The 17837-nt window shown below is 36.7% G+C and overlaps 1 protein-coding gene across 50 annotated transcripts in view; it reads left to right on the top strand.

Annotated features, from left to right (window-relative positions):
- The window catches only part of LOC141259327 (IgGFc-binding protein-like), a 187511-nt gene that overhangs the window by 61497 nt on the left and 108177 nt on the right, over nt 1-17837 (top strand). For all 50 annotated transcript variants that reach the window (XM_073675146.1, XM_073675093.1, XM_073675139.1 and 47 more), the window contains 16 exons: nt 902-1143; nt 1305-1588; nt 2105-2382; nt 2614-3209; nt 3310-3886; nt 4319-4521; nt 4633-5013; nt 5389-5672; nt 5769-6040; nt 6133-6249; nt 7684-7728; nt 12331-12471; nt 12561-12817; nt 13797-13878; nt 15047-15112; nt 15731-15772. In XM_073675146.1, coding sequence (XP_073531247.1) covers nt 902-1143; nt 1305-1588; nt 2105-2382; nt 2614-3209; nt 3310-3886; nt 4319-4521; nt 4633-5013; nt 5389-5672; nt 5769-6040; nt 6133-6249; nt 7684-7728; nt 12331-12471; nt 12561-12817; nt 13797-13878; nt 15047-15112; nt 15731-15772 — 3867 coding nt within the window. The remainder of the gene's footprint in view (nt 1-901; nt 1144-1304; nt 1589-2104; nt 2383-2613; nt 3210-3309; nt 3887-4318; nt 4522-4632; nt 5014-5388; nt 5673-5768; nt 6041-6132; nt 6250-7683; nt 7729-12330; nt 12472-12560; nt 12818-13796; nt 13879-15046; nt 15113-15730; nt 15773-17837) is intronic.

The raw sequence follows: 17837 nt of genomic DNA, 5'->3' as shown, positions 1-17837 counted from the left end.
CTACTAAATCACTTGAAATTTTTTCTTAAATTGGATGTATGGATGTATATTTCCAATATTTAATACTGTATGTTGTACTGTATATTCATAATTTGGACACCAGCCTCTTCACATCTCATTGTACAAATTTATGAAAAATGCATGCATCCTAACTGTAAGGCATACATTGCTCAATCAATTTCCATTTTAAAGAAGATATATGTCATATACATTCTTTACAGCATAAATTATTGCTGTAAGGTCAGTGCACAGAACCATATGCCAAAATACACACATTGGCATACTAATGGCCCCTGGAATACTTGAAAGGGGTATTCCCATCTCCAAGATCCTATCCCAATATGTAGTAGGTGTAATAATAATAATATTAGCAAATACCTTCAATTAGAAATTTTACATAGTTTTTCTGATTCACTGTGTCAGTTTCCTCATCTGCCAACATTGCAGGACTTTAGGTATCCATGGTTGCGACCACTAGCAACTAACTGTCACTTTATCAGTGGTCGTAACCATGGATACCTAAGGTCCTGCAATGCCTGTACATGAGGAAAGAGACATCGCAAATCAAAAAAACTATACTACATTTCTAATTGGAGATATTTGCTAATATTATTATTATTACACCTACTACATATTGGGATTGGATCTTGGAGATGGGAATACCCCTTTAAGTTCATGTTAATATTTGTATATACTTTTTTCATTTTCAAAGGATAGATCAAAAGCTTGGTGTGCAAAATATATATTTTTTTTATTTATCAATGTCTCTGTTTCCTTAAAATTAGTTATTTTTGTACAAATGTACATATGGTACATGTTTCTGTTCATTTTCTATATTACAATAGTCTGCAATGAAGTAGTATATAAAGAAAATGAATGTTTTATATAATTTTATTAATAGGTTCCTGTGAGGTCAATGGAGACCCACACTATTATACCTTTGATAACCAGGTTCATCATTTTATGGGAACCTGCACCTACACTTTATCCAAGCTCTGTAACGATGATGGAAATCTGCCAAATTTCAATGTAGAAGCAGCTAATGAGCACAGAGGAGGTAATAATAGAGTATCTTATGTCCAATTTGTGAATGTGGATGTACACGGATACAGGATCACACTGGAGAAGAACAGAGTAGTCAAGGTAAGTCTAATTTTTCCACATTAATAAATATATTATGTACCTGAAATTAAGTTCCAAATATATTAATCTTATTTTCTATAAATAAGATTTTTTAGAGTAGAATATATGATCTCAGACAAAAGAACTAATATTTTTCTTCTGTCATATTTTTGTAAATACAGGTCAATGGAAACATTGTGACGCTACCAGAATCTCTAGTGCCGGGTATTAATATATTCCTGAGTGGACATGATGTAGTAGTCACAACAGCATTTGGCCTGAATGTTAAATTTGATGGAAACCACAGAGTAGTAGTAACTATTCCACATGGATATGCAAATAAAGTGTGTGGATTATGTGGTAATTTTAATGGGAATATGACTGACGACTTCCTAAACCCAGATGGAGAACTAGAGCCAGACTCTAACAGCCTTGGTAACAGTTGGCAAGTTGATAATGATACCAAGTAAGTCAATTTTATTTTAGGATTTTTTCACAAATTAAAGGGGTTGGCCACGACTGGTAAAGTCTTCGGCAAGCACTGCAGCTTGCTGAATCCTAGCGGTGTGTAATGCACACACTGTTAAGATTAGGTTCTGCTTGTCGGTTCCAGCAGTTTTCACATCACCCCAAATATTAAATTTGCAAGGTTGCAGTCTCATGCCATGTAGAGTCTAAGGCACGACTCTCAATAAAAGATTGAGAGAAGCACCTGACATTCCAATTCGCAATCAACTGCAACCATGTAAATTGTATTCTTGTGATCACGTGACAAACTTTGGAGCTAACAAGCGGAGTTGAATCCTAATAGTGTTAGGATTTGGCAAGTTGCAGTGTTTGCCAAATAATTCAATAGTAGTGAACAATGCCTTTAATAAATTATATGCTAATAAAATATTTAGCGTATGGATTTCTCAGTCCCAGGATTTTAGATTTCTATGAAATATTATTATAACTTGTATCAATTATCAATTTGTTATAGATGTACTCCTGGACCTGAAATTCCACCTCCCTGCACGGATGATGAGAAAGTCACAATATCCAGCAACAGCTTCTGTGGACTAATCACTGACAAGAATGGTCCATTTAAAGATTGTCATGGTGTCGTAGATCCACTGGTCTACTTTAATAACTGCTTCTACGACCTTTGCGAACTGAATCTGGATCCCGGTGCCCTGTGTGACAGTATTCAATCATATGCACAGTCTTGTCAATCTAATGGAGTTGTGATAGGACCATGGAGAAATGAAACTTTTTGCCGTAAGCAAAACATAAATACTCTCTTACATTCTCTGCTTGCTTGCTGCACAAAGTCTATTTTTTTTAAGTATTATGTCTACATAAATGAAATATATAGGAATGACGACGTAGATGTAAAGTTCTAAAAGATCTGCCAAAAAGCTTCAATGATTACATGAAAGGCAATAAATAAGTATTGTGTAAATCCCTTTATGTTTTTTATGACTATGTATTTCTACTTTCATTTTACAGCTCTCAAGTGTCCACAAAACAGCCATTTTGAACCATGTGGGACAGCCTGTCCAGCTACTTGTGTGAATCCAATATCTCCATCTAATTGCAATTTTCCTTGCACCGAGTCATGCATATGTGATCCTGGCTATGTTTTGTACAACAAGGAATGTGTGCCCAGTCTCCAGTGTGGATGTTGGGAAAATGATAAGCATTATCCTGTCGGATCTGAATTTTGGACCGATGACACTTGTTCCACAAAATGTAGATGTCCTTCAGCTGGAAGTAACTTAATCTGTAAGAGTGATTCATGTCATAGTGACCAGTACTGTTCAGTGATAAATGGCATCCCTGGCTGTGTTTATTACAGTTATGGTATGTGCAGAATCCACAATGACCCTCATTACCAAACCTATGACAAACAGATCCATCACTTCATGGGTTTGTGCACATACACTCTCTCTAAATTATGCACTAACTCTTCATTACCATACTTTAATGTGGAAGCCAAGAATGCACATAGGGGAAATCCATCTGTCTCATATGTGCATAGAGTGATTGTTGATGTCTATGGCTACCAAATACAGATTGTGAACAAAGAAAAATCCCGCATTTTGGTAAGACATCTACATTTATACTCAGTATAACATTGCTTTGCTAGTACATGTCTGGTTTGTACCGAATACATGACTCATTGAATCATCAATGTCATTGCAGGTCGATGACTTGTGGAAAACTCTTCCTGTCATATTGAATGGAGGTGCAGTAAAAGTGGAACTGAGTGGAAGATATGTCGTTTTAGAAACTGATTTCAAACTTACAGTTGCTTACGACACTGATCATTCCATGGAATTGAAAATACCTGACGCATTCTCAGGGGAAGTTTGTGGCATATGCGGTAACTACAACAATCTCAGACCAGATGACTTCCTTATGCCCAACGGACAATTGGCCCAAAATTCGAATGAATTAGGAAACAGTTGGATAGTCTATGACAAAAATGATCCATCCTGCACAGATCAACCACCTCCACCTCCACCACCAACATGTCCCCCAGAGGACGAGAGCCTCTATGAAAGTGATGCATTCTGTGGTTTATTAACAAAAATAGATGGCCTGTTCAGTGTGTGTCACGCTGCTGTCGCTCCGGAGAGTTTCTTTGAAAGCTGTGTGTTTGATCTCTGCGCATTAAATGGAGGCAAAGATATTTTGTGCAGTGCTTTAGAAGCATATGCTGATGCCTGTCAGAAACAAGGAGTCACTATTCCAAACTGGAGAAACATTACATCTTGCGGTATGTATTGCCAGTACAAACTGTAAAAATGTTGCAAGCTTTAGTTCTAATATGCCTAAAGAAGCACTCTCATCAAAGTTTTAAAATTTTTATCTTCTTAATATTCCTAATATATTGCAATCATCACATTATATAGTATGGTGTACTTACAATTTTTGCCTTTCTACCCAGCTAATTATTCTCTTTCCCATGTGGATTAACCATGTAGCATGTGAATTCTATGGGTATATTGCAATTTTTAATATAGGAAACTGTATTTGGTTTTGTACATTTTATTCACTGCTGATGGATAAAAACTAATGCCTTAGGGAAACCATACGGATGACAATACAGATGAAAAATCTTTTTCTGGGTGAAAATTAGATGATTTTTTTTATATGGTTATGTGAACTTAGCCTAATTGTGGTCAATTTTGTGTGTTGGAATTAACAGGAGGTAAAGAATGTCCAAGTAACAGCGAGTACAATGAATGTATGACTGCATGTCCAGCAACCTGCTTGGACCCACAGGCTCCAGAGAAATGCACCTCTCCATGTGTGGAAGGATGTGAGTGTAAAGATGGGTATATTCTCAGTGGAGGAGTTTGTGTTTCTAAATCCCAATGTGGATGCTTGTACAATGACCAGTATTATAATGTAAGTGTCCAACGGAATATTTGATATTTTTTTGGGTCTTTTGCCTCTTCTCTGCTGCTGAAAATTTAGTTGAGTTTATTTTTTAAGTTGTTACTGAATTTTTTTTTATAGAATGGTGAAGAATTCATTGAAGGAAACTGTGAGAGGAGATGTCAATGTCAGGAAAACAACATGGTCTCCTGTTTACCTATGTCTTGTCCAGAAGATGAAATCTGTAAGGTACAAAATGGATTATTGGGCTGCTACCAACCAAGCAGTGCAACTTGCCATATTTATGGTGACCCACACTACTCCACATTTGATGGCACACTTCACCATTTCCAAGGATCTTGTAACTACACAGTATCAGAAACCTGTGTTAATACATCTCACAGTTTTACTGTCACCGCGCGCAATGAACACAGAGGTAACCCAAGCTGGACAGCAATAAATTCTGTTGCTGTGACTGTGGATGGTGTGCACATCTGGATCGAGAAGAACAATATTGTGCATGTAAGTTAAATTATAAGTCATTATAAGTCGTCAAATTATTTCATTATAAGTCTACCCAGAATTTACTGTAATTTCATAGAATCCTGCTAATACAAAAAAGCCACATGTATGCTCATAACATTGCACATATATATTTTACATTTTCAGGAGTCACCTGACAGCTTGCAGTTTGTGAGAAAAAAAAGTGTTGTAATGGTTTTGATATTCTTTTGTTGTGTCATAAAAGGAGACGGCATTCTTGGACACTATCAGTTTGCATTATTGTATTTTTTTTTTACAATAGAGAAAATATATGTCAAATATTATTATTATTACTATTCAGCTAGATATTGTCATAGCTAAAAATTATAGTTCTACTCTATCTTTGCTTTCCAGGTCAACAATGTTTTAGTTACTCTTCCTACGGATGTGTTTGGCATAAGCATCATAAGAAGTGGCCAGTACGTAGTAATTAATACCAACTTTGGACTCCAGATTAAATTCAATGGCGATCATGAATTATTTGTTATAGTGAGTGAGAAATACAAAGACACATTGTGTGGATTGTGCGGCACCTACAATGATAACCGCTTTGATGACTTCACAACACCTAATGGCAGCATTGTAACTGATGTCAATGACTTTGGAAACAGCTGGAGAGTACCAGATGATGGATGGCCGTCAGTATTTTCTTATTCTATCTGTTCATTTGTCTGTTCATATATTGATTTTTTTACAATGTGAGATCTAACTTTGCTATAACTTTATTTCTGTAGGTGTGACTCTAATCCACCTCCTCCACCTACGTGCCTTCCCAACATAGAGCAAGAGGCTGAAGCTAAGTGCGAAATAATAAACCTTCTCAATGGCCCCTTTGCACAGTGTCATGCTCTCATTCCACCATATCAGTACTTTGAGAGTTGCGTGTATGACCAGTGCGCGACAGGAGGGAATGATAATTATTTCTGCAGCTCACTAGAAGTTTATGCTGCAGCATGTGAAGCAATAGGAGTAATTCTTGGCGATTGGGGAAAAGAAGCTAATTGTGGTAAGAAGTTAACTTCTTTATATCATAATGTATTATTAAATACAGTATTTTATGTTGCATTTTATAACATGTATGTTATTTTTGCTTATTAGAAGATATAATAAGCACAAGTCCACCCAAAACCACCAATGCAACTACAACAACTGCTACTATTACTCCTACAACTATTGGTTGCGACACAGCAGGAACCACAACTAAAACTACACCAGGTAAAGGGTTTCCCTGCATAATATTTACATGAACACAATAAAGGTTATATACATTGGACACTAGATGAAAGTATACTGAGAAAATAAAAGGCTAATAAAGTGATACCTAAGTGACTATTTGCAGAGTATAAGAAGAACGTCAAAGATAAGCACTGAATACTCATAAAAGTAAACATGCTACATTCATGTTCAGGCTACGTGCACCAGATTGCTGCATAATTCGGATCTAAGATCCAGTTAGAATCTGGTTTAGGAAGTGGAAGATTAAGGCAATCCTATATATTCTTGTGATCTAAAGGTTTAGGAAAGATTAGAACAGACACCTGCAGAGGCCATTTTCACATGTTCAGTATTTGGTCAGTATTTTGCATCAGTATTTGTAAGCCAAAACCAGGAGTGGGTGATAAATACAGAAGTGGTAACATGTTTCTATCATACTTTTCCTCTGATTCTTCCACTCCTGGTTTTGGCTGCTCCGGACAAGACACAAAAGACAACTGAGTGCAGAGGGGTCTGTGGTCATGTAAAGATGCATGATTATAGCTAGACAAGATTTGTTTGCTTTCCAATTAAAACATCATTATTTTTTTAATTTTCTATAATTTATATAGAAATTTTAAAATCCCGGATAAGCATTCACTATGCCAAGATATACATTGGCTTAGTTAACAAGCTGGAGCTGGTACATGCAATAGTCTCCTTATGATTAAGTGAATTTAATTTAAAATTAGTATGCACTCAAAATATTAAAATCTGAAAAATAAGTGAGCAGCACATTTTCTGTACAATATTTTTTACCTCTCTAGATACTATGGATTACAAATAGAATTTGGTTACATGTGATTCTTAATGATTAGATTTCTGTGACAAAAATCACTGTCTATGGCCAACATTGATGATTCTTCTCTAATATTTACCGAAGAAACATGAGTGGTCATTTTTCAACTTTTTTATTGAATTTAGCAACTCAATATCAATGTTTCTCCTTCTACTAGTTGAACTACTTAAACTTCTATTACTACAACCATAAGCCCCACTATCCAATCCACACCTACACCTCCTACCACTGACACAGCCACTGTAACATCTACTATAATTGCTTTATCCATCCTTACATGTCACACCCCAATACAATACACCCCAATATCTCCAACATCCACTCCAGGCACAATAACAAACATCGCTGAATAAAAATAATTTTTTTTTCATGGAAATAATAAAACTTAAGAGAAAGTAATGATTGATATTACCCAAATTAGATTACCACATCTCGAATAGTGAGATTCATTAACATATTGCAGTTCAACCAAATGAATTATTCCATAGCCATGACCTAATTAAAATTGATTTTTGTTGGAAGTGACCAGTTAGTAAATGGTACATTGAATTTCAAACAACATTTAGATCAATATTATTATCCTTTCTTTTTTTTAGATAAGCCTACAACCACTCCAAAACCAATTGTTTCTACTACACAAGGTAAGAAGAACAACTGTGGAATCTGTTGAAGATCTCCATAACTATATTATTCTTGTGAAGTTAGGTTATATATATATTAATATATTTTATTAAACCTAACGGCCAAGACATAAAGAGCCTGATTCAGTATTGTATTTGTGTCTTTTTTTCACCTTTTTTGTGTTTTATGCCTGTTTTTTTCATTTATGCCTAATTCTTCTTTCACTTTGCATCTTTTTTAAAGTCACTTAAATAGCGTAACACTCTAAATAGCGTAACACATGTTTAATCAGGCAATTCAAAAAGGTCAATGACATTTTGGCCCTCTGGCACAGGACTTCATCAGACATTACATGGTACAGAAAAATAAATTATCAAAATACTTTATCACCACATACATGTGTAAATGAACAAAACATGGAAAGGTCATATGTATATGCACATCATACATTAAAAGTAATTTTCAAACTTAAAGTAAAATATAAAAAACTGCAGTAGAGCTGCTGCTATAGTAAGACCAGTTAGGCAAAGAGCCGCAATCTCAAAGTACCGTATGCCCTGGTGCAAGTAATAATGAAATGATTAAAAGAAAAGATATGCGCTGCAAACCACTCATAAAATACAAAAAGAGTGATTTCTGCCTGTCTTAGAGAAAATGGTTGTCCAAATGAAGCCCTTCAGATATATGGGTGCAGCTTCCAGGGGTCCTTTGAAGAAGTCACAACTGCAACTAGAGGTGATGGACAAGTGCCGGAGTTAGAACGAGCCGTGAGTATTGCAGAAAATGGGTTCAGTCGGCGTTGCACTAGGTGGACACAGGGATGAAGATCATGGGTGAGAAGAACTGCAGACAGCCTGATAGATGTGCCAGCCGGTCACACCTGCAGGATAAGCGCTGGACTGTTTTCCCTCAGTGTAATCCCCCAGCTGTTGTGGCGTCAAACAGATACTAAGCGCTCACATCCTTGATCATCAGCTGTCCTGCTGGTGTGACCGGCCGGCACACCTATCAGGCTGTCTGCAATCCTTCTCACCCATGATCTTCATCCTTGTATCCACCTAGTGCAACGGCTGCATGTACCTGAAAGCCCGAGTCTCTGCAGCCCTCTATCTCCGGCGTTAACACGCCATCTGAACCCATTTTCTGCAATACTCACGGCTTGTACTACAGACTCCGGCACTTGTCCATCACCTCTAGTTGCATTTGTGACTTCTCCAAAGGACCCCTGGAAGCTGCACGCGTTTATCTGAAGTGCTTCATTTGGACTACCATTTTCTCTAAGACAGGTAAGAATCAATCTTTTTGTATGCTATGAGTGGTTTGCAGCGCATCTCTCTTATTTTAATTTTCAAACTTAGTTAGAATTATTACGTAACTGTATAATTTCATATTAGAGAAAAAAAGGAAAGAAGTGAAAGAAGAAAAAACACGTATTATGTCCTATCTGAGAGACATATTTATTCACCATGATCCAAATTTAATAAAGAATATTGCTGAATTAGAGATAATCATCTCTTTTTAGTATTAATTCTATACATGTGACAAAGATCCAAGTCATATTAGTTTGTTATGGACATGCCCAAAAGAATAACTATATACAGTTGAAACCAGAAGTTTACATACACTATATAAAAAGATACATATGCATGTTATTCTCAATATCTGACATGAAATCAGAATAAACCTTTCCTGCTTTAGGTCAATTAGGATTACCATAAATTTTAATATTTGCCAAATGGCAGAATAATGAAGAGAGAGAGAGAGAATGTTTTAAGGCATTTTTTATTACTTACTGCAAAGTCAAAAGTTTACATACATTTCATTAGTATTTGGTACCATTGCCCTTAAACTGAATGACTTGGGTCAAAAGTTTGGGATATCCTTCCACAAGCTTCTCACAATAGTTGGTCGGAATTTGGGCCCATTCCTCCTGACAAATCTGGTGTAACTGATCCAGGTTTGTAGGTTACTTTGCTCGCATCTGCCTTGCCACTTTTGCCCATAAATTTTCAATAGGATTGAGATCAGGGCTTTGTGATGGCCACTCCAAAACATTGACTTTGTTATCCTTAAGCCACTTTGTTACCATTTTGCCAGTATGCTTCGGGTCATTGTCCATTTGGAAAACCCATTTCCGCCCAAGTTTTAACTTCCTGGCTGATGTCTTGAGATGTTGCTTCCGTATTGTCACATAATCTTCTTTTCTCATGATGCCATCTATTTTGTGAAGTGCACCAGTCCCTCCTGCAGCAAAACAACCCCACAACATGATGCTGCCACCCCTGTGTTAGGCCGATACGCAGGAGAAGGGCTTTCTCGCGGCGTCCTGCCACACCCTTTCCTGCTGGTCAGTAATTGTCAGCATTTAGGTTCCGTTCTAGGGATTCTAAGTGTTGTTTCTGCATTTCTGCTCATGTTCCGCTAAGCCACGCCCCTCGATGTCATGTGCCGCTAAGCCACACCCCCTGCTGTCTGGTACAGCGTGGTTGGTTGTCCTGGGGGGCTGGAGCTGTCTCTAGTGTATTTAAGGGCTCCATGGGCTCCGCCCCGGTGCCTAGTCTATCTCTTTCTAACCTGGGGTGAGGTCTCTGGCAGTAAATTCAGTGTGTGAAAGTCGTTGTCAAGGGTTCCTGCTGAAAGCTCCCTAGTCATCCTAGCCATCAATTAGGGCTAGAGGAATGCTGTGAGCAGCACGCTCTACCGTGTCAGTTCACCGGTTGGTGTCCACGCCACGGAGGCGTCCTTGCTACCGATCCAGCATTCCAGGGTCTGCCATTGTATGTGTGGTCACACTGCCGCTTTTACACCCATGTGTTGGGTGCTGCAGAGATCCTCCTTCTCTTTAGGAACTTAGGTTCCAGGCCTTTCCTGGTCCGCAGCTATCTGCAGCTCTATACACCGCCATCTAGTGCTGAGGCGTTTCATGCTGCCACATCCTTCTTGCTCTGCACAGTGGTGTCTTGCAGTGCAGAAGTTTATTAGTTTAATTTCTGGAGTGTTGTTAACTCCCAGCATTGTACCTTGTTTAGTTACTACTTGTGTGTGCACTTAACACACTAGTTCATTTCTTTCTCTGTGCTTAGCTGAATATTCCTCTGGGACTCATCTGCTGCAGCTCCTCTGCAGTCCGGTGGACCCCGACTTGTCCTTTAAGTTTTATTTTATTAAAGGACACGCCAGCGTAACACCCTGTGTTTCACAGTTGAGAGGGTGTTCTTAGGCTTCCAAGCTTCTCCCTTTTTCCTCCAAATGTAACGATGGTCATTTTGCCCCAAAATTTCAATTTTAGTTTAAAAAATGAAGGTCTTTGTTCCTGTGTGCATTTGCAAACATTAATCTGGCTTTTTTATGTTTCCTTTGGAGTAATGGCTTATTCCTAGCAAAGTGGCCTTTCAGCCCATATATCCCAGTACTCTTTTCACTGTGGATATTGACACAATCTTACCAGCTTTCGCCATCATCTTCACAAGGTCTTTTGCTTTTTTCCTTGGGTTGATATGCACATGTCAGACCAAAGCACTTTTATCTCTGGGACACAGAACCCGTCTCCTTCCTGAGCGGTATGATGGCTGGGCATTCCCATCTTGTTTGTACTTGCGTATAATTGTTAGTACAGATGAGCGAGGCACCTTCAGGTATCTTGAAATTGTACTCAAGGATGAGTGAGACTTATGCAAGTCCACAATTCTCTTCCTGATATCTTGGCTGATTTCTTAAGACTTTCCCATGATGCTACACAAAGAAGCAGAGATTTTCAGGTGCATTAAAATATATCCACAGGTGTCTCTAATTAACTCAGATGTCGCCAAAAAACCTATCACAAGCTTCAAAACACATGACATCATCATATCAGCAGTCCAGAATTGTTTAAAGGCATAGTAATCTTAGTGTATGTAAACTTTTGACTTTGCAGTAAGTAATAAAAATGCCTTAAAACATTCTCTCTATCTCATTATTCTAGCATTTGGCAAATATTAAAAATTATTGACCTAAAAATAATTGACCTAAAACAGGAAAGGTTTATTCTGATTTCATGTCAGATATTAATAAAAACATGCATATGTGTCTTTTTATATAGTGTATGTAATTTCTGGTTTCAACTGTAAATACGTAACCATTCTGTAACTGGAAGAAGTAAAAGTCTCATAATATTCTTCAAGAGTGCCATATAACACTTTTTTGTGTTTTTTAACTTGCCAATGTGGGTGTGGTTTTTGGTATTCAGATGTTTTCACTTAATTTATCATCTGTGACTTTTAAAAAAGCCATAACATTTTTATGCAATATGCTGTAGTCTGCTGCCGGAGATATTTTATAAACGCCAGAAATTTTTGCACAATTTTGAAAAGTGTGTGATTTTTTCACTAAAAGTTGCAAAAAATATTAAAGACAGAAATAATGACTATTTTAGACTTTGCACGAAATTCATGAACCGCGTGCGCCATTAAAAAAAAAAAAGTGCAAAAAAATGGAAAGGACTTCCGCAAGATAGAAATGAAAAGTCACTTAAAAAATGCAGGGCTAAAGAGTTTAATGACATTTTTTTAAAACTTCTGTAATTTCTGTAAATTACACTCAGATATGACATATTAGTATGTTTGTGTTGGTTCTTCCATTTTCAGGCAAATGTGACTTAGGCTGCACTTTTGATACTGGTTTCTGTAACTGGAAGCAATCAAGGTCAGATCTCATTGACTGGATACGCTGGAGAGGTGCTACACCATCCGACCTCACTGGACCTTCCTTTGACCACACAACAGGAGGTATTCGTCTTCTTCTATAAAAGTTACACATTGTATTCAAAATTAGAACCACTCCATTCCCCAAATTGATACTTGAATTCTTATTTCAGATGGATACTATCTCTACATTGATGGTGAGAAGTCAAAAGAAGGAGACATGGCAAGATTAGAGAGTCCTGCTGATTGTTTCTCTGGATATCAGTGCCTTAGATTCTGGTACCACATGTATGGAGCAGCAGATTACATGGAGCTGAATGTGGCTGCCTTAAGGGAAGATGGTTTAGAATATATGACCTACCTATGGGGCAATTATGGTGATGTGTGGCGGTTAGAAGAGATTTTCTTGCCTGACAGTGACATCAGCCAGGTAATGTTGTGATTTTGTGTTTTTTTCTTATTATTCATTCATAATTACCAATTAAGTGATGAAACAAACATGTATAGTATACACTTAGTAGATACTTGCATTAGATATACAAATATAAACTTACTGTATCAGATATCTACCAGATTTGAATGAACCTTGGGAGACATCAGAGGAGATTTGCTGCAGCATTTAAGAGAAAATATGCTTTAAATCACCATTGGAGCTAGGGAACGAAGCAACTCGGATGACTAGTCCAATTAGTAGGTCCCCGGCAGTTTCTTCCCACCCGGCTTGCTCCCCTTGACTTACAGGTCTCTCCTTATATACAAAAATAGGGAAAGACTTGTCAGTCTAGAGGAGTGGGAAAGGGAGAACCTGGCTTTTGGATGAGTCACCCTAGATGCATCGTTTCAAAGAATTCTTTCTAGACAACATGCAGAGTGAAAAATACTAGGAGGCCATAAAGGAGATGGGCTCTGGTTCTTGCTTCCTATGGTTCAGCTGATAAGTTCCTTTTAAAGTTATATTGCAATGAATTATCTTGGAAAGTTTCAATCAAATAACATACTTAATGGTAATTAATTTTTAATGTCGAGTTTAGCATTTTTATCATTTAATTTTACTGAATAAATCTACGGGATTGTCCGATTTCTGAAGATTGGAGCTTCATTTGATGGCATTAACCAATCACATACACTATTGTACAAAAGAAAATTTATGATCACATGACAGATCAATCAGTTTTTTACAGAATCTACTAAATAATTTATATTAAAATGGCTAAAGCTCGAATAAATATTCATGATCAGCAAATGTAATTAACATACATAGAGATTATTCAGGTGGAGAACAGAATGTTCTGTATGAAGACGATGACCTTCTCATAGTGTAAAAAATATATAGTATTCTAGTTTACCGTGATTTCACAAAATCATAGAGACGAGCATATTAAATCCTTTATTGTATGTTATGTTTACAGATTTTCATTGAAGGCGTTAGAGGAGAAGACTATCGTAGTGATGTGGCCATAGATGACATCTCTCTTACACCTGGATATTGTGGTAAGTAACAAGGTCATCATTTTCACAGTATATACCATATGGATTCTATGGAATCTATACTTTCAGCTTGTAGAGTACTTAATATGTTTAGTATACTAACCAATAAAATGTACAGATGAAACTATTACTCTCAGCCATTTCAAGACCAGGTCATTTTGTGTTGAAGTTAGAGACAAGTGGAGTTTGCAAACTTCGAATTTGACTGTTCTTGTGTTTTTTGTGGGAAATTCTATTAATGGAGAAGTTATTCTCTGAAAATTTCATGTCACTTATTATGTTTTATTATGTCTAACGAGACTTTAGAGCATAATAAATGTAATAAGTAAAAAATAATCCTTACGGCTCACTTCTCCAGCCTCATCTGCTCCTGGCTTCAGATCGCAGTGCTTATGCTGAAATTCCCATACCTCTCACACTGGGCTGTTACTTCCAGTTTTGATGGAGCCTGGGAGTGTTCTGTGCAAATGTGCGCAAAGTCGCGACATACGCTGTAACATCATGACCTTTCGTGCACTTGCGCAGAATCCTCCCAAGCCCTCTTAAAAGCCAAAAGTATCTGCCCAGCTTGAGAGACCCTGGTATTTCTGCACAAGCAGAGGTGTTCTGAAGAAGCAACAAGGACTGGACAGGTAAAATGGCGGGGCCAGAGTGGGGATTGTAAGAATTTTTTTATGCCTCTTTAGGGTTCAGAAAAATGGCAGCCAGCAGCTGCACTTTTGAGGAATTCATGCAGAAGCAAATTACAAAGAAATCCACATACCAATTCAAGTCCATTTGAATTTATTTGCTCCTCTCTAGAATTTCCTGCTTTAAAAACAAATTGTGAGCCATGCCTAGTGTAAATCTGCAGGACTAAAGCTTCTTTAAAAATAATGGCTATTTTGTTTTACCCATAATAGTTTAGCTTATTGATTTTTCTGTTTTAGTATTTTTTCCTTTCAACAGAAATATTGTATTGAAAATATGTACTGACAGTGTTATCCCTCCATATTACATTTGATTTAGAAGGTTTAGTGCCATCTGAGAAGGTTGAGTGGTGTAGAGTTAGATGTAAGAAGAAAGATAACAATAAATTCCAATTTGTTGAGTCATTGTGGCATTATATTATTTCTAAAAATCATACTGTAATGTTAATGAATGATAATCATGGCTATAATTATATTTTTAGTTAAAGCACCAACTACCACCACCACTACCACTACCACCACCACTGCAAAAACTTCAACACCATCAGGTATGTAGCAATAATATATTGTTAAGTGTACTAACATTTTACATCATGTTAGGCTTTTTTAGGCCCTTTACACACCCTAATGTAACTGGACATCACGCTCATGGTGGCTGTGTATGGAGCGGGCTCAGTTCCCATACTGAGCAGGTGCTGACTATGTTACTCAGCCAGCATCAGTCTGTAACAGCAATGGACTGGAGCTAGCTCATATTGCTTCTGTTTAACCATTTAAATGTCACTGTCAATCACTGACAGAGGCAATTAATAGTACTTACACTGGTGTACTCATTCACTGACTATCATTGGCACCTGTGATTTGAATTTGGGGTGCTAATAGGTTACCTGCTGAAGACCTCCATTGCTACCATATTGGATGGGCTTCATAGGAAGATATCAATTTAAAAAGAACTTGTCACCAAATTAAAAGTCATCAGTTTTTGCTCTTATTGAATTCCAGCTGCTTCCCTCAGCATGCTGCTTTTGTTTTGTTTTTTTACTAAATCTGTAAAAAAAAGAATTTTTGAACGTAACTCTAGAATTATGATTTTACACATTCTGGGCTGGTACATGTTAATTCTTTGTGCAAGCAGTATCTTTATTTTACATTTTTTTTGTTAATAGTTAACCCATGTACAACAACCACAAGCACCATAACGGCTACAGGTAAATACATATAATTTTATGATCAACACTAAATCTAAGGCCGATTTCTCACGTTTGCGAAACACGGACCACACTTGTCTCACAATACCAGGTTCGACCACCGAGTCTCCCGAACTGAGCTAACTGTCTTATAGGCTTAGAGACTCAGTGGTCGGGCCGGGTATTCACAAACATGTGAAACCCGCCTAATTGTTGTTCTTGTATTAGTATACTCCAAACCATACTAGAGCTATATTTTATTTCATACACACTATAAACCATACATACTACTATAGTAGATACGTTATCTATATAAAACAGCACATATAGAAACCACAGATTTCTATAGTTCTATATGTAATGTGTTTAAATGTGACATTTTTAAGCCCCTGCTAAAATCATGTTTTTTTAATTTTCAAAAACTACTGTAAGTCATGTTCTGTAATTATCTGTCCTTTTTTCTTTTGATACATTCATAATTACAATTAATTATGAAAAGTATATCACTCTAATTCCGTTTCTTATATGTAATATCTGATAGGGAATCATTGTCAATGAAAAAATGAAATGGATGGTCTTTTTCAGCTCCATACCACTATAAACTCTATTTAATAGGTCATCATGTCATCATGTTGTTCGTCATTGCCGTTTAACTTCATATATATATATATATATATATATTTATATATGTATATATATATATATATATATATATATATACGGTATGTATAGATATACATATCTATACTTATATAATAGTGGAACCTTTTCGAGATGAGCAAAAATTGCATTTAAAAGTGAATATATTGTTGTCAAAGAAGATGGCCAGTAGTCATGATATCATATAATATGTGGTGGGGATAAAGGGGGTGGTCTTCTCAAAGAGTTGCTCTGTTGAAAAGGTTTCACTGTGTATACGTGTAAGTATGTATATGTATATATATATATATATATATATGTAGCTTACTATCTTGTCTACAATACTATAATTTATGTCTGCTTTGGTTCCTATTGTATGTTCAAAGTATTTGCATGAACAAAATATTCAAAATATAATAAATGACTACTACTACAGATATGGGAGGGATGAATTTGGCACTATTTCTTTCTTATGAAGTGCCAAGTGAAAAACATCTGCTCTGCTTTATCTGAATATTGCATGTTTTTACAAAATATGTAATGTACATTAATTATAATTATCTTTAATGTACCTTTTATAAATGTTTTTATTTAAAATAAAATGTTACATTTTTACAACTTTGTTCTTTTATATTCACGTGCTTTTGTAATTCCATTTTGCACAACTACATCTTAATTTTCAAGGTCCACATGTTTAATCACAGTGTCAAGAAAACACTTTATATAAATATACGTCTTATTAGTGAAAAAAAAAATACATCAACTCACAATCCAATAGACCTACTGTAGATGTTTAGATTAGCAGCTATTAGAGATGATCAAATATGCCAAGATTTGAATTTGTCAAATAACATGGATTTTATTGAGAAATTCGATTTGCATCAAAGTTATGCAATCCAAATGGAATGCTCCTTTTATACTCTCAGGGATCTCTGCAGAACGCAGGGTATAATAAATGATGATAATAAAAAAAATTCTCTCCTCATTGTTCACCTGTCCCACTGCTCACCTTTCTTGCTGCCCCTACAGTTCACCTTCTGGTCCTCCGTGATTCTTCTTTATGCTTTCCCCCATTTCACGCATTCTCTTCGGCCTGATTTACTCTGTAATGGGTCTTTCTGCGCCGATTAAGCCATTGACTTTACTGTGTGCTGTGCTGTTGAGCTACTTGTGATGTCATGAGGTTAAGACGTGTGTTGCCTGAGATATACTTAGTGTGCAGTGATGTCAGAGGCCTTCTCGATACAGGAAGACACAATCTAGAGTAAAGCAGCTGAAGAGAATGTGCAGGAATGCGAAAAGAAATATGGTCTGTGGGGGTGGTGAGACTAGTAAGCTGTGAGTATTATTAATATTGTTTTTTAACATTTGCTGGCCCTCCACAGTTTAACAAAATGGTAGCTGTAGCTGGCTCCCATATTGCTGAATTCCCATGGAAAAAAATTGC

Source organism: Phyllobates terribilis, unplaced genomic scaffold (genome assembly GCF_046119375.1).
Source record: "Phyllobates terribilis strain yellow unplaced genomic scaffold, ASM4611937v1 Scaffold_3__8_contigs__length_932513732, whole genome shotgun sequence".
NCBI classification, from domain to species: Eukaryota; Metazoa; Chordata; class Amphibia; order Anura; family Dendrobatidae; genus Phyllobates; species Phyllobates terribilis.
Note: the sequence above shows the minus strand (reverse complement) of the source record. Positions and strands in the feature narration are given on the sequence as shown.